Source organism: Desmodus rotundus, chromosome 5 (genome assembly GCF_022682495.2).
Source record: "Desmodus rotundus isolate HL8 chromosome 5, HLdesRot8A.1, whole genome shotgun sequence".
Taxonomy (NCBI): Eukaryota; Metazoa; Chordata; class Mammalia; order Chiroptera; family Phyllostomidae; genus Desmodus; species Desmodus rotundus.
Window position 1 is genome coordinate 23,887,184 of NC_071391.1, and position 20,789 is coordinate 23,907,972.

A 20,789-nucleotide genomic window follows, 5' to 3' on the forward strand; every position below is an offset into this window, starting at 1 on the left:
CTGCTTTTTCTTCTTCTTCTTCTTTTTTTTTTTTGTTGCAAACCTCTTGAATGGGCTCTTTATTGTAATTCTCTCTTCCCAATTGAGCTCCCCACGGTGCCGTTGTATCTTTTTACAGCCCCTAACAACTCGCACCAGTAACACAATTACCTCCAGATATTTATAACAAGAAATTACTTTTCTATTTTCTGCCCCCTCCCCCAGAATCTTCTTCTTAGGGGAAGGCAGGGAGGGGTGGTGGAGGGTGAACCTCGGGGAAACGTGCACTAGGTCAGGATTTACAAAGCAAGAAGTGGCTCTCTTTTCCCTTTGTGGGTTGGTGGGTTGTTGGTGCGTGTGGTTGGAAGCTGTGTTGCCGGTTAGGGAGACTTGGTTTTGCTCTTTGGGTTTGGGGAGAGCTGGAGAATAGAAGCCATTGTTCGCTGTCTGTAGGCTTTGTCGACCACGCTCACCCCCTCCTGTTCGTACTTTTTAAAGCAGCGAGGCGAGGTAGACAGCGTGTGTCACAGTACTGTAAAAGGGGGGACGATCTAAACACCAAAAGAAAAGTTTATCACAATAAGTGAGGTTCGGGGGGGAAAAGTTGGGCTGCCACATTCAAAGTCCCAGAAAAGCTGGGAGATGGGTGGAGTGGGGGCCTGGCTGGGAAGCTTTGAAGGGGAGAGGAAAGGATAAAGGGGTAATCAGAGAGTTGGGTTCTGGAATTTCACAGTTCCAGAACCCAACTTTGGCAACTGGAATGGGGAAATTCCTTAAGGAGAAAGTATAGCTCTGCAGCCCTCCCGATCAGCCCCAGCCTGCACTCTCAGGCACCCTGAAGTTCAAAGGTCCTCTTACCCTCATCTCTAAACTTCAGGTATTATTCTACCCCATATTCCACTGTTTCTTTTGTTCTTTCCTTTTTCCTTTCCCTCTCCCTGGTTCTTGATATTTTTGCAAAATGGGACCTGACTTGGGAGATTCTCCAGTTCTCCCAAACCAGACCAGAGCAGCCACTTCTAAAAAGGTGGTGATCTCTGCAGGACCTGCCGCTGAAAATGTGGGTGCCACTCTGAGATTTAGGGTTTTATGGGTTTTGAGCCCTAGATGTGGATTTTGTTTTGTTCTGTTTTCTGAAAGTGTAGCTCAGAAAGCCCATGGGCCTTTGCTTTTGAGCCACAATTTGATATGCCTTTCTTTCCTTCTGTGTTATCTTAGGGGGAAGACTCTAACTAGGGGCGTGCAGATGTGTGACACCTTTTATTGTAAGAGTGGACAGACATCCCAGATTTCAGGCAAGTTCTGTGGTGGCTTGAAAGCTGCTTTGGGCTCCAAAACCCTAAGGAATCAGAAGGCATCTTTATTGTTGTTCATATGGATGAAAAAATTCAAAATTGGGTCATCCTTTTTCCTGATTAAAGGGTTGACTGCTTGGGGATTCGGAAGAAACAGGTTGGGAATGCTGGAGTATTTTATTTGTAGATTTTGCACACACTGGAGGGCAGAGCTGGATGACCCTCAGAGGGCCTTAAGCAATTGAGTGGATCATTTCCTAAAGAATGGGTAGTCTCCCATCCTGGCTCCAGGTCAGCCTCTGTCGGAAGGTAGGCCTACCTGGCTGGGGCCCAGGATTAATGCCTATATTCTTGCTAACAGAGTCTCACATTCGAGCCCCGTGGGATCCGGCGGCCCCCAGCCAGCGCCAGCATGCAGAACAGTAAGTTCCTCTGGTCTTTCTCCGACTGGGCTGGGGATGTGAGGACCACTGGGTCAGGGGAAGGCACAGAGGTTCCTTCCATCAGCGATGGCCAGGCCACAGGCGTGAGGGAAAAGTCCCTCTTGAGTTTGTGAAGCTGAGGTAGAGAAACCCCATCCCCCCCAAATCCTGTAACTCACACCCCCCTCCCCGCCCCTGCCCGGGCTCTGACCCCAGAGAGAAGAGAGAGGGGCTGGGCTGAGCAGGGCTGGGCGGAGGCTTCTCCTGGTTGTTTGAGGAGAAGGGGGCCCCCCGTCAGGCTTAGCCAAGACTGAATGTCTCCACGGTCTGAACAGGGTGTGGGGGGCACCCCTCCCCCAGTCAATCCCAGGGCAGCTCCTCTCTTACCCACCCTGTTAGGGGTCTAGAAGGCCAGAGGAGCTGACACCCAGGCCTGCAATGGGGAGGTGGTAAACTCGACCAAGTGGGCTGTTAGCGGGCTCTGGCAGAGCAGATGTCTTGGGTCTGGGAAGAGAGTGGGAGGTCGATCCGAGGAGTTGGAAAAGCCCTGCCCTGGTAGCTGCAGCTGTGTGGGTCCTGGTTGTTCTAGACCCTTAGTGTCTTTGATTTCCTGGCTCTTGAGCCTCCTATACTCCCTCTGCCCAGGCTTCTTGGAACCCCCAGTCCACCTTCCTGCTCAGCCCAAGCGTGTTGGTACATAGCAGAGCTACGGGCCTGGGAGACTGCAGGCCCAGTGAAACCTAGACCCTGGTTGAGTGCGGAGTCTGGACGCTGTTTAAGGGCTCAGCTGTTGGAGTGCAGAAAGGCTCTAGTCTTCTAGCAACCTTCCCTTGCCAGAAATGCGGACTTAGGAGGGTGCCTAGCGTCGGATCCATCTGTCCTAGAAGCGCTAGCCGCCTCCTGGTGTTTCCGTGGCTGGTGGGCTTGAAGCTCAGGAGAGGGCACAAAGGTGGCAAGCTTGGGGGGGGCGGGGAGGGTTAGTTGTGCAGAACCTGCCAGGCCCCCAGGCTTGGCCTGGGAGGCACCCTTCTTGGCAAGGGGAAAGCTTCTATCCACCACTCCCTGCAGCTCAATCTCCCCAGCCATAGGCTCTCAGGGCTGCCCGGCTGGGGCGCACAGTGCTGAGCGTTTGCCGCTGCGGCCTGGCTGGCGGGCCCTGAGGGGCGTGGGGTCGCGGGCCGGCCTGCAGGGCTTTGTGCCGCTTGCTCCCGGGTGTGCGCAAGGCGCAGAGCATCCAAATTGACACCATATGTTTTCCTATTAGATGCTTTGCGGTCGAATTCTAGGCGCATAATCATCGCCACTGGGCGAGAGAGCCAGCAGTCCCTAGGGAAGGGACACAATGATTGAGACTTAACCTCTGTAGGGGAACTTAGAGAGCAGAGCTTTCTCGCTGCCATTTCGATGCTGGCAGAGGCGACCTGGTCCTGGCGTCTTCTTGGGGAGCACCTGCCCTTGGTCCCTGTGGAGGTAGTGGGCACTTCACTTATTTATTTGTTTGTTTGTTTGTTTGCATTGAGGGGAGAAAGAGGAAGGTCTAGTATTAGGCGGCCTCACATGCCTTGGCATTCATAGATTGGGAATTGCCCGGGTTATGCGTGAAGTTTGGAAAGTCTTTGTGGTCTCTCTCTTTGGATAGCAAGAAATGGATAGCATTTCTTTCTAGGAAGGCTCTCTTTGCCCAAAGGGGAGGGCCTGTAGCTGGGGGTAAGGAGGAGGCAGATGGGCCCTGCTAAGCAAAGGAAGGCATTAAAGGAAAGTTGGGAGAAACCAGAAGCACCGACTAGGCCTTGCTCTGTTGGAGAAGCGATGTCCCCTCAATGTCCCCGCTCATGCTGGGCCCTGAGAGCCCAGATCCCCCAAACGCCTGTCACTTCTCATTGAGTTTAGGCTCCAGCCTCCTCCCTCATTGAGGGCCCCCTTGCCCCCAAGCCTTTGGCTACTCTGAAAACGTGGCTCCCCTCGAAGGAGAGAGGAGTGCAGTTCAGTCTCATCTGAGTGATCTACAAATAGGGACAGAAAGGGTCGTTTTATCACGGTCCCGTTTGTCGTGACGATGCAATTTCCTGGAGCGGAGCACTGTCACAAAGTGACAAGGCTGCCACAAGCGCCCCAACTGATCTTTTCAATTAGCCTTCCATGCATGATCTGGAGCGACTTCCGCCTATTTCCAGAAATTAAGCTCAAACTTGACGTGCAGCTAGTTTTATTTTAAAGACAAATGTCAGAGAGGCTCATCATATTTTCCCCCCTCTTCTATATTTGGAGCTTATTTATTGCTAAGAAGCTCAGGCTCCTGGAGTCAATTTATCAGAGGCTCCAAAGAGAAGAGAGGAGAGGAGAGGAGAGGAGAGGAGAGCTGAGCAGGGAGCCAGCCACATCTTCTCCTGGAAGCGCTGCTCTCTAGAATCGGGGCTGCAGGTTGGAGATTTTTAAAGAAGCGAAAATTGTCAATTGGCTTTATTTGTGTGCCTGTGGTTTCTGGGGAGGGGGCTACAGAGAAGTGCTAACTTTTTCTCCCCGTTCTCTAAGATTATACAATGGGGCGAGGCTATGAAATGACAAGATAAGGGAGGGATGGGGACACTGTGGTGTGGCCTTTTCCTTTTCTTTTTGCTTTTTGCTAATATCTGTCCTTGGCTGTGGGGAGGGCTGAGATTGGCCGTGGAAGTAAACTGAGCTGTGGCCACTGTGAGCGGACTCCAAGCTCTGGCCCCGCTGCCCGCAGCAGCCGGACTGCCTTGTGGTTGGAGTGGATTTGGGGCTTAGAGTCTCATGCCTGCAGGAGAGGTGCTGAAACCAGGTTGGGTTCATTAGCCACGGATTTGCTGTTCTGTTCTGCGCTACTCCTTCCCCTTCTCTTCTGCTATATGGGTACTTTTTAACCTCGGTGTCTGTGTGGTGCCTCTGCCAGAGTTTGGAATGTGACGGCAAATGTTTCTGGACTCAAGCTCCCACAGGAGCTTGGAGAGTCGTGTGGGTTCTGTAGAGCCACAGCTTGCCATGCCATTCTGAAGGGACCTTTGAGAAGAGATTTTTAGAGCTGATTGGTTGAATCTTGTGGGTTCGGAGGCTGGCTGGGGTGTTTATGAAGAGGGGCAGTGGGCTGCAGACACTGCTGGGGTGGTGGCAATAGTGAGGTGCGTGTGTTCTGCTCCTTGGCATGTGTCTGCCTGCCTGGTGCTTCTGCAGTCGGGTGGGCAAGGGCATGGCTGTGTTTGGGGTTGGGCTGCCCTATGCTCCGCGTGGCTACGTGGTCCTGTAGTGGGTTATGATCGATAGCAGGGACCTGATCACAGTCGTCGGCTGGGGTTGGCAGGGAGCTGAGGATGCATTGTGGTTGTTTTCTCCTTCTCCTCCTCCTCCTACTCTTCCTCCTCTTCTTTGCTCTTCCTCCTCTCTTCTCCTCTCCTTTCTCCTCTCCTTTCTCTCTCTCCTCTTCTCTCCTCTCCTCTCCTTTCCTCTCCTCTCCTCTGCCTTTCCTCAGGTCACAGCGGAGTGAATCAGCTCGGTGGTGTCTTTGTCAACGGGCGGCCACTGCCGGACTCCACCCGGCAGAAGATCGTAGAGCTAGCGCACAGCGGGGCCCGGCCGTGCGACATTTCCCGAATTCTGCAGGTGATCCTCCCGGCGCCGCCCCACTCGCCGCCCCCGCGGCCCTCCACTTTCAACGCCCTCTCTTCATTTCTTTTTGCAAACGCTGCTAATTATGGACCCCCCCACCCTCACCCACCCACCTCAGTCCCCACCCCACTCCCCTGTCTTCCCGCTTTCCCCTCTCCTTCCAACATCCTTCCCTATCTCTTTCAACCTGGGTCAGTCACATAAATCATCTGCTTAAGAAAAAAAAATGTGTGTGAATTAAAGAAAAAACACCTTTCTTTTTTCTTTGGTAAAAATACTTATGTCTTTAAATTTACTATAGTTTATGTACTATAATCAGCTGAGTTTTACCAATTCGGCATAATTTCACTCCTTTCTCTCTCATCCCATGCCTACCTCAGGTTTAAGATCTTGGTTTGCATTCTACATATTCATGAAGAATATATATTGATTTAAAAATACAAGTGCTATTTAGCTCCCTCCATAACTCACATTTACTTAATTGGGTATATTTTTAAAGGAAAAATAAGATTAAATTCAGTTTATTTTCCCCTTTTGTTCATTAAAACCTGGCACCACTTTAAACAAGGTCAGCACACAAAAATCTCTGACTTCGTTTTGATGCATCTTCAGGCAGTGTTTAAGAAAACAGTTTTTTAATAAAAAAACTTTTAAATTAATTTTTGAAGTTCAAATTGTTTGAAAGTATCATCATATTTGTAGTTTTCAGGGCTCCAAGTGTAATTTTAAGAAAAAAGCTCTCTACAGTAAGTTCTCGTACCATTGAAGGTATATTTTTGTGTTATAGACCCATGCAGATGCAAAAGTCCAAGTGCTGGACAATCAAAACGTAAGCTTGTCATTGTTTAATGCATACTTAAACAATTTTATTTTTGTCTTGAAATTATTAATAATGTGGTTTTCTGTCCACTTCCCCTATGCAGGTGTCCAACGGATGTGTGAGTAAAATTCTGGGCAGGTATTACGAGACTGGCTCCATCAGACCCAGGGCAATCGGTGGTAGTAAACCGAGAGTAGCGACTCCAGAAGTTGTAAGCAAAATAGCCCAGTATAAGCGGGAGTGTCCGTCCATCTTTGCTTGGGAAATCCGAGACAGATTACTGTCCGAGGGGGTCTGTACCAACGATAATATACCAAGTGTAAGTTCACTGAGAACATCCCCCTCCCTGCCCTCAGCTCTGCGCTCTCCCCTCTTTACCATATCTTTCTTCACCTCCTTCCACTCTCTTCCTTACCACTGTCTCTCTCACCTCCTCCCTGCTCCACGTATGTCTCCTTACCTGGGGCTGTTGAAAGGAGCATCCAAACCGTTTCTTGACTTTCTGGGAAATGGGAGTCAAGTGTGGGGAGGTGGTCACCTCATTTGCATGCTGCAAAGTAGAGGGCTGAGGCGCCTGGGGAAAGGCATGCTAATCAAGAAGGAAAATGAAAATGAAAATCAGATTCTAAACCTCCTCCAAATCCACCTGCCTGAACCTTCTTCAGGCGTCAAACATCCATCTCAGTTCTCATATAAAGCAAAGTGGAAAAAAAGCTCTAAAGCAAGTCTAAAAATTTTTGGAAATCTTTTAAGAAAGCAAAGCAGATATGAGTTAGGTTACCAGAGACACTGAGCAACAGTCGAGGACCCCTTCCCGTCTCCCAGTTCCGACCCAACTCAGTTTCCATACCTAATGTGATGGCTGTCATTCTGTCCACCATGTCCCTGCAAGTCCCCCTACACTGTCCCAGGATGGCTGGGAGGGTTTTTTTTTTGTTGTTGATGTTTGTTTTTTTAAAGATGTGTTCAGGGATTTTCTTTAAGGGGGTGGGTGTGCTGAGATGGGGATTTAAGGCAAGGAGACCTTGTTTTCAGGAGGCACTACCATTTGGTTTGATTTTGATTTGATTTGCAGGTGTCATCAATAAACAGAGTCCTTCGCAACCTGGCTAGCGAAAAGCAACAGATGGGTGCAGACGGCATGTATGATAAACTAAGGATGTTGAACGGGCAGACCGGAAGCTGGGGCACCCGCCCGGGTTGGTATCCGGGGACTTCAGTGCCAGGGCAACCTACCCAAGGTAAAACCCCAAGCACCCATCATCGAAACTCTCTGTACATGCAGCCCATTTCCTTCTCCCCCAGCCTTTCTCTCTCCAGGCCTCTGCTTGGAGAATGTAGTGGGGAGACTCTTCAAAGGCTTGGGAAACATTGGCTTGCACTGTATGCAGGTGGTGTTTACTGAACTATCTGGTTGGCCTGGGAGTGTATGGGCTGTGTATGTCAGGAGTAGGGGCTGGTGTGTGTGTGCGTGTGTGTTATGGGCAGGAGTGTGTTCATGTGTGTAAGAACTAGGTGCACGGCTCCCTATTCAAACTTTCCATTAAAATGCATGGAGAGACCCTTTGCTTAGAAGTGTGACAAGTTAACACTGACAGACTGTGAGGTAAACATAATTGTATCCACTTGCTTTTTGTCATAATTGACAAATTATGTGACTATGAATAGGGTGCATATAAGAGAGGGTGAACAGAGAGATGCTGGGTCAAGGATGGGGCAGGATGTTGGGAGGATGGGGCAGTGGAAGTGGTGGTCTCCCAAATAAAACACCCCCACACCTTCCTCTCCATTCTTCTGGACCCCTGAGTTCTCACTCTCTGTGGGTGACAACTGCTTAGGAGGGTGGAGTGGCAATACTGTGAGCCAGACTTCGGGGTGCCTTGGGGCTGGGAGGAGAGACAGAATCTGGTGCATTCCAGCATCTGCGAGAAGGGATGGAGGAAGAGGAGCAGATAGAGGTGGGGTGGGGCGGTTGGGTCTCCCCTCCCCTACACACACGGAGGTAGCTTGGTCAAGAATAGGAAACAGTTTACTCGGAAGATTAATCGGTATTTGTTGTCCTCGTGACAAGGAGATAATATGCGGGATAATGGGACGTGGCTTCTCACTCCCCGGAGCACGACGAAGCCTGGGGGCTCGGGGCAGGGGGGCGGGGCGTGGGCAACGGCGCAGGGATGCGGACGGGGCTACCCGCGCGTCCGAGCGCTCTCCGACCTGCTCTGGGTGCCCCGCGCCTTGGACTGGAGGAGGGGAAATCGGTAACAGTATGCGAAATATCTGGTACAAAGGATGCTTCTGTCATTCGCAAGAATTTGTTATGGGAACAATCCTGTCGCTCTGTAATTGCTCATTAGAGAACGTTTTGTTTCTCATTAAGGCGACATGAATAAGCGTCTAGTTGAAGGAGACAGCTGTAGAAATGTTCCACAAGAGACCTCTGGACACGATTCGGCACCAATTGCCAATTAGACATGTCAGTTTTAAGAGCAGAAAACAATATAGGACGGACACTGGGAAGATAGGGAGCAAAGCGCTGGCTCTGGGATTCCCAGTGTGGCCTCTCGGCCCGGGGCCGCCGAGGCCTCCTGACGCACTGGACCCCGGCTTCCCCGGCGCCGCTGCCCGCCGGGTCGCCCAGCTGCTCCGAGCCCGCAGCCTCCCACCGCGCGCAGCAGGCACCCTGGAGGAGGCGTTGCCCCCAACCGGGCTGCAGGCCCAGGCCCACTGTGGCCTCTGGTGAGGAAGAGGGAGTGACGTGGTTGAGTGTGGACCACCACACCCTCACCTGATCTTCGAAACTGGGATTTCCACGTGCACGCCCTGGACGCACCCGAGTGAAAAGGCACTTGGCTCGTGCTTAGCGCCTGCCCGCCAGCCCCACAGCAATCTATGGCCCCGGTGACCACTCCTCCGTCCAGTCTAGACGACTGGGTCCGAGAAGTCTTGGAGAGGGCGAAGGGCACAGTGGCCGGGACTGGGAAAGCTGAGTCCCAAGTTTCCTCGCCCTAGCCCCCTCGGCTGGAGGACCGGCTCCCAGCTGCTTGGGGCCCCAATCATGGGCACCCCCTCATGCTTCCCAGAACCCCGACAGAAGCCGAGGGATGCAGCTGTGTAGCCCCACCAGTTCCACCAGAGGCGGCACTGATTGGGGCGGCTTTCTGTTGAGGGGAGCTTGAGCGCAGGAGGCGAGAGCCTAACTACAGGGACCTGGTGGTGGTGATCGGGGCGGGAGGTGGCGCTCGTTCGGGAGCTTTGAACTTTTAGCGGGGAGTTGCTAGATAATTTGCCACAGCAACTGCCAATCCCCACTCCGCTCCCACCAAAAAAAAAAAAAAAAAAAAAAAAAAAAAAAAATCCACTGTCGTGCCGCGTATCCGGGAGCGGGCCGCAGCCCGGCTGCGTGGGGAGCACGCGTCTCGCGCACGAGTGCAGAGTCCCGGGCGTGGGGACCGCGGGGCGCTGGTGGCGAGCTTGGGCCCAGGGGCCGAGCCAGGGGAGCCTCAGAACTTTAGGCATTGAGAAGGTCCTCCTACCTCCCTTTCCTGGGCCGGGCAGCCATTTGGGGGGCTTTAGAGAGTCCATTACTCCGAAAGCATAAGGCGAGGTTAGGTCTCAGAGGGAGACAAATATGGTTTCCATCTGATCCACGCCATGCGGCGGTGAATAAAGTCGGGACGACGTGGGCTGACAACAAGAGACAACTCTATCCGGCCCCCGTTCGCCAGCGATTTGGTGTTTTTAGAGATCGCGCAGACACTTTTTCTTATCTCCTCCCCTCTCCCCCACCCCGCGTAATACCCAGGCCCTCTATAGGATTTAGTCCGTCTCTTTTTCAACAGATGCTACAATGTTTTGATCCGTGCTCCCGAGCTGAAAAGGTGCCGCAACCGGGTTGCTATCTTTTCTTGCTTGTTTTCCGCCTCACTGATTAAGACCCTAAGAAACTAAGGAATGATTTTATTTCCCAGCGTCCTTTTTTCTCTCTCTCTCCCTCTCTCTCTCTCTTCTCCTTCTTCCAGGAAACAAATCCTACCCCCAGCGTCAGATGGTCCTGGGGCTGGGATAATGGGAGGCGCTTTCACTCGCCTTCTCACGGATTAGGCTGGAAGGTGGACGGCGCCCATTGAAGGCCCCTTCTTTGCGCTCTGAGGGGGCTCTTTTAAAGAAGATATCTTAATTGTCTGCCACTTACGTTTATCACGTGGGGAATTCGAGATCCAACTTCTAGTTTTATTTTGTTAAAAGCTTTAAGAGTGGAAGGTAAATCCACAAAAGAAAAAAAGGGGGGACAATCTAAGAGTGACCTGTGCGTCACCGCCTGGCTACTAACAGTTGCTACTTTGAAAGTAGCAGTGGTGGTAGTAGTAGTAGTAGTAGTAATAATAATAATAGTAATAAATCTCAGTGGTGCACGCTGACTCTGAGGGGTCGCCGGCTTCTCCTGACCTGCTTCCAATTCCACTCTCCCCTAAAGAAATTAAAAACGGAGCTCTCTTCATCTCTGTTGACTTTCCTCCCCTTAAATGTCGTTCTCAGGTCAGCTCTGTGCCTGCACTGGTGTGTGTGAGTGTGAGTGTGAGTGTGTGTGGAGGGGGAGGGGCGAGGGGGGGAGGGAAGGAGAAGGAAAGCGTGGGCAAACGTGCATGTTTGAAAATTAGGAAGATGTTAAGAGAAGCAAATGAGAGCAGAGAATGCTATCTGTGGGGGTCTTCTGAACGAGACCCTGACAGCTTTGTTTAACTGGCAAGATCGAATGTGCCAGAAAAAGTACTGGAGTGGGGCTTCCTGGAAGGCATGACTGGCCACCTCCATGAGATGGGATTGGGGTCTCCTCAGCGCCCCGTCCCTAGAGGTCCAATGATCCCAGATTTTTGTTTGTGTTTTCTTAAAGCACTAACCTAGGAGACTGTCTTGTTGGCCAAAAAGGACTATTTTAAAAGTCTTCCTCATTCACCAAATCCAAAAATAAGGGTAACTCTTCATTTCTTTTCCTGAAAAACACTCTGCAAAGTCACCCGGAAACTAGGGGGCAGTAAATTAGTGCGGACTTGTGCCGACACACGTGAGTGAGTCCAGCGTCTCTCCCTGAGCTAAGTGGCCCTCTGACCCCCACCTTTCTGAACTAGCGCAAGACCACCCAAAGTAGAGCCATGGCCTATTTATTAATATTCTCTTCCCCTCTTAGCTTCCTTTTCCTTTCCTCTTATTCCAGCCTCTTGTCTCTTTTTCCTCTCAACACTCTTTTCTGTCTTTATTATATCTTTCTGGCCTCTCTCTCTTTGTAGCTCTTTCTTCCTCCATCTTCCTCCCCTTTTGCTCCTCCCTGCCCCCAACCAGGGCCTCATCTTCCCTCCCTGCTTGCTTCCTCCCATACCTCCAATCCTGGTCTCCATCCTTCCTCACTGCTACACCTTCACCCCCATGCTTGCTCGTCCCCATCCACCCTCCCTGCCTCCCCCCACCCCCTGCCCTGGCCCCCTATCCACCCTCCATCCCCCCAGTCAAGCGCCCTAAATAGCATTGAGGCGCCCGCTCTTCGGACAGTGATTAATGATAGCAGAGCAGAGGGGTTAACACACTTCACTGAAAAGTCTGTTGACTGGGCTTCTTGTAACACAATGTGGCCCGCTGCACGCCTCAAGAGAATCCTTTTGTTGTCCGCGCTCATTGTGGCCTCAAAATTCTGCCCACGAAAGTTTGCCAACGCTCCTGCCCCAGGAGTTTAATAGTTTCCCTTACTCGCGGGGCATTGTGCGGCGCTGAAAAGCAGCCCCGTGCTATTCAAGTGTTGGTGGTCATCTCAATAGATCTCCAAGGGCCCATATGGTGGCCAGTGCCGATGAATCCGCCTGTTTAAATGGGGGAGAAAGTTGGGGTTTTAAAACATTTCAAAGTTCCTGAAAAGATCCCACTAGATCCTGTCACAATTCCCTGAACTCTTTGAAGACGATGCCTATTGTCTCCTGGTTATAAATGATATTCCTGGCTAAGTCTATTCCCACCACGGCCCCCTAAAGGCCCCTCCCCCACACTGGCCAAGTTTCTAGGATGGGGGTCAGCCCCTGCTGGTGTCTCTCGGGGCCTCAGGACCCAAGACCCAGGTCCCAGCTTGCAGGTTCAGTCAGGGCTGAGTGCTTTCCTTCAGACAGGCTGTGGCTTTGTGGGCAAGGCACAAGACAAGAGACAGTTAGCCCAAGTACACATCTTGCCCTATAAGCAACAAGGGAAAACAATAAAACTTTCCCTGTTTAATGATAGAAATTACATTAAAAGTGGTGGAAATGCCCTAATTAAAAATGTACCACTTAAATGACATGCCAAGGACTCAGCTGCAGCATAGCATATTTAGCTAGTTAGTGAACTCTCTACTATTTCTTTTTTAAAATTACATGTTAAAAATTTAAAAGAAATCTTACTTTTTTCTGGTGCAACACATTACAAAGAATGGACAGTCCTTTTATCTAAATATAAAATTCGATTTTCAGCAATTATAGCCTGTTCTTGGTGATGATATAATTACAGCTGTGCTCGTAATAGGTGTCAAGGCAAAGCGCACTCATACAATAGTTGAATAAAACTGCAGAACAATGCAAGCACTTCTAAATTCACAACCTTTAAAATGAAATTGACTGTGCAGAATTAAAATAAAAACTAGATAAATATTTTTTAAAAAAGATTACAAGCTTGGTTTGGTTTCTTAATAGCATTTTCTACAAACCTATCAACATCTAATTGATTAGCTAGGAATTACTGATAATAGATCATCTGAAACCTTGAACATCACCCTTCCATTTTCCCAACACAGCCACAGGTAAATAAATTCTGTGGGGAAAGGGAACGGGCTGGGGCATCTGGGGAGTCAAGGTTAGTTATGAAAGACCATTTTAATGAGAAACATCAGCACTTACTTTGTCATTCAAAGAAATACTACTCTATAAGTGTCTATATTGTATGATTGGTCTCCTCTTGATAAAAACAGAAAGAAAAAAGTGGTGGTCAGGTAATGTTTGTCGCCGAGGCCTTTTATTAAAAGAAGGCTGACAGTTACCTTGGGGATATTTCTGTAAGACTGTGAATATACAGCTCTTGGAGTTCGTGGCTATACCAGACCCCTTTGGAGGCCCCACGTTACTCCAAATCTCTCCTACTGTCCTATTCTTTTTGTTCCAGATGGCTGCCAACAACAGGAAGGAGGGGGAGAGAATACCAACTCCATCAGTTCCAACGGAGAAGATTCCGATGAGGCCCAAATGCGACTTCAGCTGAAGCGGAAGCTGCAAAGAAATAGAACATCCTTTACCCAAGAGCAAATTGAAGCCCTGGAGAAAGGTGATGGAGTTTTTCAAAGTAGAGAAGCAGTAAATCAAAGTAAATGCCACATCTTCAGTACAAAGAGCTAAATTTAGCCAGGGCCCTTTGCATAGAGGACTGAAAAGATTTCCTTTTTCATTCTGTCTCTTTATTTCTTCTGGGCATCTCTTCAGTGTGTGTGTGTGTTTTCTTTCTTCTTTTCGTGTACCAGTAATTCAAAGACTAAAAGTCTGATTTCTCATAAAGAAAGAATGATGATTTGGCTAATTCAGGCCACACAAGTGTCCTTGAATGAATGTCATTCCACAGAAAATTTAACTTGGTTCTGGTGGGATAGATCTTCCAAGTACAGTCAGTGCTAACAGTAGTAGCATTTTTTTAAAAAAGATTTTATTTGTTATTTTTGGTGAGAGGGGAAGGGAGAAAGAGAGGGAGAGAAACGACTGGTTGCCTCTTGCATGCCCCAACCAGGGACCTGGCCTGTAATCCAGCCATGTGTCCCAACTGAAAATTGAATTGGTGGCCTTTGGATTTGTGGCACAACACCCAACCCGCTGAGCCACACCAGTCAGGGCAATGGTAGTGGCATTTTAAAGGGAATTAATTGGTTTCTGAAGGTGCTGGAAGTGGGGAGGTGGGAACCAGCTTGATCCAGGGCGTGGCTGACATATTATGTGTAGTTCTGGCACAACACAGAAAACTCCACTTACTCTTTCAGAGTTCGAGAGAACCCATTATCCAGATGTGTTTGCCCGAGAAAGACTAGCGGCCAAAATAGACCTACCTGAAGCGAGAATACAGGTACCCAGTTTCCATGTGGTTTCATGCTTTGTGATTCAAACCATTTGCCTTTTCTAGGGATAAAGGTGCTTCTAATAACTGTCATTTGTGTATGTAAATATTAACCGATTTAGTGTGCTAAATACTTTGCCACCGTGGGGTGAGAGGGTGGGGAGCGCAGTGGAAGGGCCAGAGGTGGGGTTGAGCTGGGAGGAGGCACTGGGCTGACCTGTTCTGTCGGATTTCCAGGTATGGTTTTCTAATCGAAGGGCCAAGTGGAGAAGAGAAGAGAAACTGAGGAATCAGAGAAGACAGGCCAGCAACACACCTAGTCATATTCCTATCAGCAGTAGTTTCAGCACCAGTGTCTACCAACCAATCCCACAACCCACCACGCCTGGTAATTGGAAATGTTCATACTTCTAAGAAATGTGTTGAAACCTGTTTGCCCTTGGCTCTGACTCTCACCACAACTGTTGGTCATGCGTCTTTCCCTGCAGTTTCCTCCTTTACCTCTGGCTCCATGTTGGGCCGAACAGACACAGCCCTCACCAACACGTACAGCGCTCTGCCACCCATGCCCAGCTTCACCATGGCGAACAACCTGCCTATGCAAGTAAGTGAGGCCCGCAGCTGCCTGCTTAGCGGGTGCATGGGACAGGTGTGGAGTGGGCGGGGCCTGCAGACCTCCTTGGCCAGGCATGCCCCCTTGGGAGTCTTTCTCATTACAGTATTTGGTTTGACTAGTCTAGTCTGAGGTGAAAACAATCAATCCAGTCTTTTAGTTGATTGATTGGTTGATTAATTGATTCATGCCCTTCAGAAAACAAAAACTGGTCAAGTTAATCTGCCTTTTGCTCACAGAGAATGTTAGCTTGATAATGGTGGGTGGGAATGGGACATGTTTTGGGTATCAGTGAAACTTGTACTGGAAAAGGGAAATAATGCTGTCACACTACCAGGTAGGAAGGGGTTAGATGTAACATTTGGATTTATATTAGTGTGTTCCTATTAATTGATATACATTTGGACATTATTTAGGGAATATGTAATAAACTAAAGGGGAAGATAGAGTAGATCAGATTTATATTTGTATAGTAAGATACACTTAATGTAGAGAAACAGTTAGTTTTATTTCTGCATCTTACAGTAAAAAAAAAAAAAGAAATAGAAGTTATTTGCTAGAAATTTAGTGTATCTTTGCCGTGAATTACGTGATGAGTTTGTGGCACTCAGAGCTGCCTGAGTTGATGCTATTCCCTTGGTATAACAGCCTGCCTCTGCTCTCAGTTCTGTCCCAAATATTTATGAGCCCCTACACATGCTAGGCCCTGTACCCGGTCAACCCTTTACGGTGGAAGCTGTCTAATGTAGGTGGGGCATACTAGAACTTTGGAGCTGGATGGATTCTCCATGGGGGAAATTTGTCTTCTGGGCCTGCTGCAGTGACTTGCTCAGGATTCCCCTTTGTGCAACAATTAGACACTGGATGGTGTGAGACTGGCCAGCGTTAACCTCTGTTGGAAACCGTTCTGTGGTTACACAGTGTATTTATTCTCCACTGAATATCTTTTGCTGGGTTTCTAATTCAAATAACAGCAAAACTAAATGTTTCACAGTCTCAAAACTAACGTAGGAGCAGCTAGATAAGCAACTTCAGAGGATTGTTCTCCTGTTTATTTTTATTGCATCTGGATATTATTGGCCAGAGTGCAATTAATGTAAATTAAGGGATTGACAGCCCATGAGTTAAGGTTGCTATCAACTGCCTCGGAATTTTCCAGAAGTCAGATTGCCTAGAGGAAGTGATTTCAGGAATTAGAAACAAATGCAAACTGAAATGCTGGCAGGACCCTGCAGGCCTGCTTGCCTTTTTGAACCTGGTAGCAGTCATCCTCGGACTTCAGTAAGGCCAGTGGGACTTTTGTTCGGTTTTTGAATTGTGGCAACATCTAGGTCTCTGTGGAGGTAACCAAATGTGTGTACGAGAAAACAAGGAGAAACAAGCAGATGCTGCTTTTCTGTGGCGCTGGTTCCACATACAGACGGGTACGGGGCCCCTCGATTTGACTGACTTCAAACATTTACACAACGTGTACAATTCACAACATACGTGCATTCGTAAAGCATAAAGAAAACAAAAATCACCAATGATTCTCTTCAGACAAAATTACTCTTTGAATTTTGGAGCGGGCGCAGGGGTGCTGGTGTGTGTGGGGACCCAGTCTGTCCGTCCATCAGTTCATCCTGTTGACCAAAATCTTTAACCATTTTACAAAGAGTGGGGGTGTCCTCCTCTGGATCTTCTCTAAGTGTCACTGACCCTCTCTGAGACTGCGGGTGTTGGAATGTTAAACATTTGTAGTGTGCAGAGCAGAGTTGTACTATCATCTGCCTTGCTCCTGACGTCATGCTTCTGTTACTTCATCCCAAGGTTTCTGCCCTGGCATAGCCCCAGGAGAGCTCAGGAGGGCTTTTGTCCCAGCTCTGTGTATTTCTTACTTCAGGAGGGGGAAGGTTTATCTCAACACCACCACTGCACACAGGTAGAGGAGAGTAACAAAATTTTAAAGATAAAACCCCACCTGGATTTGTGGGTGTGTAAGGAAGTCGCAGGTGATTCTCAGGATGGGGATGAGTATTTACGACACTTCTGACCACTTTAACCTGAGATCATTACCCATCTGCCTCTTTCAAAGAATCTCTACTTCCTTGAGTCCAACGATGAAAGGCTTCCAAAGTCCCTAAACCAAACTCTATAGAGAGCTCCTCCCTCCGCCCACAGCTCTCTGCCTCAAAGCCTGAGATGTGGGATTGGGCGTGGGGGTGGGGAAGGGTGGGGTCCCCGGATTCCCAAAGATTGGATTTACAGGAGAAGGGACGTGTTTTAATGAAAGTCCTCAAGCTATAGCTTCTCTAAAGATGCCAGCAGACATCCAAAATGAAAATGGACAAAAATACTACCAATTTGATGGGTAGTGTTAACTGTCTACCTGGACAGTTGTCTGAAGTTGTAGTACTTTTAGAAGTTTGGTGTGTAGGCAGCTTAACTCTAGCAGTGGCCAATGGAAGGACTGGTTGGGGGCCTGATCTGAGAGTTACCATACGGAATTCCAATACTTTTTAAAAAAAGATTTTATTTACTTGTTTGTTTAGTGCCCTGGCCAGCAACCCAGGCATGTGCCCTGACCGGGGATTGAACCCATGACTCTTGTGTTTGTGGGAAGGTGCCCAACCCACCCAGCCACACCAGTCAGGGCTGGAATTCCCATACTTTCCATGAGGGCGCCTGGGGGTGTGGCTGTGTCATGTGCTTCTCTGTAACCACAGGTTTCGCTTTCTCCTCTCAGCCCCCAGTTCCCAGCCAGACCTCCTCGTACTCCTGCATGCTGCCTACCAGCCCTTCGGTGAACGGGCGGAGTTACGATGCCTACACCCCCCCACATATGCAGACACACATGAACAGTCAGCCGATGGGCACCTCGGGCACCACTTCCACAGGTGAGCTCTGCTCTCCGCAGGCTGCACAGAGGTGGCCTTCAGAGCCTCTTTTGACAAGTGATCCCCCTTCACTCAAAGTTAACCCCAAACCAAACAAAACAACAACCCCCCTCCACCAACCAACAACCCCCCCACCCCCCCACCCCCCGCCCTGTGTGACGGTGTGCTTAACTCTTTGTTTCTTGCTTCTCTGGGGAACACTGATTGCAAAGGGAAATTCAGCGAAGCTAGTTAGTAACTTGACACCATCCAGACAGCAAAGTTGTTTTTCCTGAATTTGGTCACAGAAGTTGTGTGTAAAGGCAAGGCTGAGACTGTGAAGTTTCTGAGGAGGGATTATTGGCCAAAGCTCAGCAGTGAGGGCTCTGGGAGCTGCAGGGCGGAGTCCTCGCTGGAAGGCTTCTCCCAGCTCCCAGCCCCTGCGCTCCTGCTTGCACAGGGGGACACCGTCACTGGTTTTCCAGAGGGAGCTTCATCCCTGAAGTTCCAAACGTATAGACAAATGGAGCTTTTTTCCTTTCATTTTGCACAGGGGACTAGGGATTCGATAGTGGTATGTGTAAAAAATGTTTTCTGGTTTCTGAAGGTGCTACTTTTGTTTGTAACACTTGAAAATATATTTTTTAAAAATATGGTTAAAATCTTAGAAAGCATTTGAGTTTATCATTTTAACATGTGAATTCATACTCCATGCCTGTCTCTTGAAGGGAATATCTACATGGCTATTTTTTTCATCCACTTCTAGGACTCATTTCCCCTGGTGTGTCAGTTCCAGTTCAAGTTCCTGGAAGTGAACCTGATATGTCTCAATACTGGCCAAGATTACAGTAAAAAAAAAAAAAGAGAGAGAGAGAGAGAGAGATAGAAAAGAGAAAAAGAATATATTGTGTTAATTCATTCAGTGACTAAGTGGACACCACAGTCGGGCATTCAGGAGGGAAAGGAAATGGCTGTTCGACGCCCTTCAGTCCTGCGATTGTGTCCTGTGTTGTGCCCCTGGGGAATGGACTTGAAACAAGGACCTTTGTATACGGAAGGCACGATATCAGTTGGAACAAATCTTCATTTTGGTATCCAAACTTTTATTCATTTTGGTGTATTATTTGTAAATGGGCATTTGTATGTTATAAAGAAAAAAGAACAATGTAGACTGGATGGATGTCTGATCTGTTGGTCATGAAGTTGTTTTTTAAAAAAGGAAACCATGATCAACAAGCTTTGCCATGAGTTTAAGAGTTTTATCAAGAAATATCGAATACTTCTACCCATCTGTTCATAGTTTATGGACTGAATGAGGTTCCAAGTTTGTATCATTCCTTTGCATATAATTAAACCTGGAACAACATGCACTAGATTTATGTAAGAAATAATCTGTTGGTTTTCCAAAGGTGGTTAACAGATGAAGTTTATGTGCAAAAAGGGTAAGATATACATTGAAGGAAGAAAACATTGATAGCTAAAAGGTAGAATGTGTCTTCGATATAATCCAATTTGTTTTATGTCAAAATGTAAGTATTTGTCTTCCCTAGAAATCCTCAGAATGATTTCTATAATAAAGTTAATTTCATTTATATTTGACAAGAATACTCTATAGATGTTTTATACACATTTTCATGCAATCATTACGTTTCTTTTTTGGCCAGCAAAAGTTAATTGTTCTTAGATATAGTTGTATTACTGTTCACAGTCCAATCATTTTGTGCATCTAGAATTCATTTCTAATCAATTAAAAGTGCTTGCAAGAGTTTTAAACTTAAGTGTTTTGAAGTTGTTCACAACTACATATCAAAATTAACCATTGTTGATTGTAAAAACCATGCCAAAGCCTTTGTATTTCCTTTATTATACTATTTTCTTTTAAACCTTATAGTGTGGTGTTCCAAATTTTGTTTCTATGTTAGACTAACATTCTGAACCAATGGTTACGTTCATACACACCCTACTTGAAATCTTGATGACCCTTAAAGACGTAATTCTTATAGACATAGATTGGAAATGTGGTAGAAAAAAATTCTGCTTGAAGCTGTGTGTAGATCTGTGCCTGTTTATACCCACAACATACATACAAAATGGTAACATTTCCAAGCTAGCTGTTTCATTCAAAAGCTCAAAGTCTAGAAATAATTTAAAAATGCAACAAGCTATTAACTAGGAATTGTCTTTTGAATTAGGGCTGGCATTTTCAATCTGGGCAGATTTCCATTGTCAGTCTATTTCAACAATGATTTCACTGAAGTATATTCAAAAGTAGATTTCTTATACAAGACTCTCTGAAAGCTGTTGCCTTTCTCAAATAGGCCTTCTCCCTGTTCTGTCTCCCTCCCCTTTGCACAGAGGCATCATTTCCCATTGAACCACTACAGCTGTTCCCATTTGAATCTTGCTTTCTGTGTGGTTGTGGATGGTTGGAGGGTGGAGGGGGGATGTTGCATGTCAAGGAATAATGAGCACAGACACATCAACAGACAACAACAAAGCAGACTGTGACTGGCCGGTGGGAGTTAAAGGCCTTCAGTCATTGGCAGCTTAAGCCAAACATTCCCAAATCTATGAAGCAGAGCCCATTGTTGGTCAGTTGTTATTTGCAATGAAGCACAGATCTGATCATGTTTAAAGTGGCGGCACGCAGGGCAGGAGTGCTTGAGCCCAAGCAAAGGATGGAAAGAAATAAGCCTTTGTTGGGTGGGAAAGGCCTGCCTGAGACTTTTATTTCCGTCTGTTCTGTGCAACATATAAGTCAATAATGTTAAATTTTCTTCTGCAAACTTCAGTCAAAGGCTGGGGGTTCTGGCGGTCTAGATTAAATGCTTGCACAGGCCAAAGCCCCAGGGACAAAGACACACTTCCCCTGAATTGTACTCTGGCTACTTTTTTTTTTAACCCCTGAAGGCAAATGATCAGAAATATAGAAACTAATTGGAGACTTTGAAGGATAACCTGCTAGCTCCACATCTACTATTTTCTAGTTAAGGAACTACTTGTGAACAGATAATTATGATTCATCTCTCTGGCATGCTGTATGTTAATACTTTTATTCCACCAGAGTTGCTGCACATT

The 20,789-nt window shown here is 47.7% G+C and overlaps 1 protein-coding gene across 12 annotated transcripts in view; it reads left to right on the forward strand.

The window, feature by feature from the left end:
* The window catches only part of PAX6 (paired box 6), a 29,194-nt gene extending 9,613 nt beyond the window's left edge, over window positions 1–19,581 (forward strand). For 4 of the 12 annotated variants that reach the window (XM_024558721.3, XM_045194218.2, XM_045194217.3 and 1 more), the window contains 12 exons: window positions 1,198–1,274; window positions 1,636–1,696; window positions 5,184–5,314; window positions 6,108–6,149; window positions 6,244–6,459; window positions 7,216–7,381; window positions 13,311–13,469; window positions 14,170–14,252; window positions 14,481–14,631; window positions 14,732–14,847; window positions 17,582–17,732; window positions 18,478–19,581. In XM_024558721.3, coding sequence (XP_024414489.1) covers window positions 1,687–1,696; window positions 5,184–5,314; window positions 6,108–6,149; window positions 6,244–6,459; window positions 7,216–7,381; window positions 13,311–13,469; window positions 14,170–14,252; window positions 14,481–14,631; window positions 14,732–14,847; window positions 17,582–17,732; window positions 18,478–18,563 — 1,311 coding nt within the window. In that variant the 5' untranslated portion in view covers window positions 1,198–1,274; window positions 1,636–1,686 and the 3' untranslated portion in view covers window positions 18,564–19,581. Of the gene's footprint in view, window positions 1–1,197; window positions 1,275–1,635; window positions 1,697–3,997; window positions 4,118–5,183; window positions 5,315–6,107; window positions 6,150–6,243; window positions 6,460–7,215; window positions 7,382–13,310; window positions 13,470–14,169; window positions 14,253–14,480; window positions 14,632–14,731; window positions 14,848–17,581; window positions 17,733–18,477 lie in introns of those variants that run through there. The other 8 variants (XM_045194221.2, XM_024558730.4, XM_045194220.3 and 5 more) reach the window with 4 other exon arrangements.
* The last annotated feature ends 1,208 nt before the right edge of the window (window positions 19,582–20,789 follow it).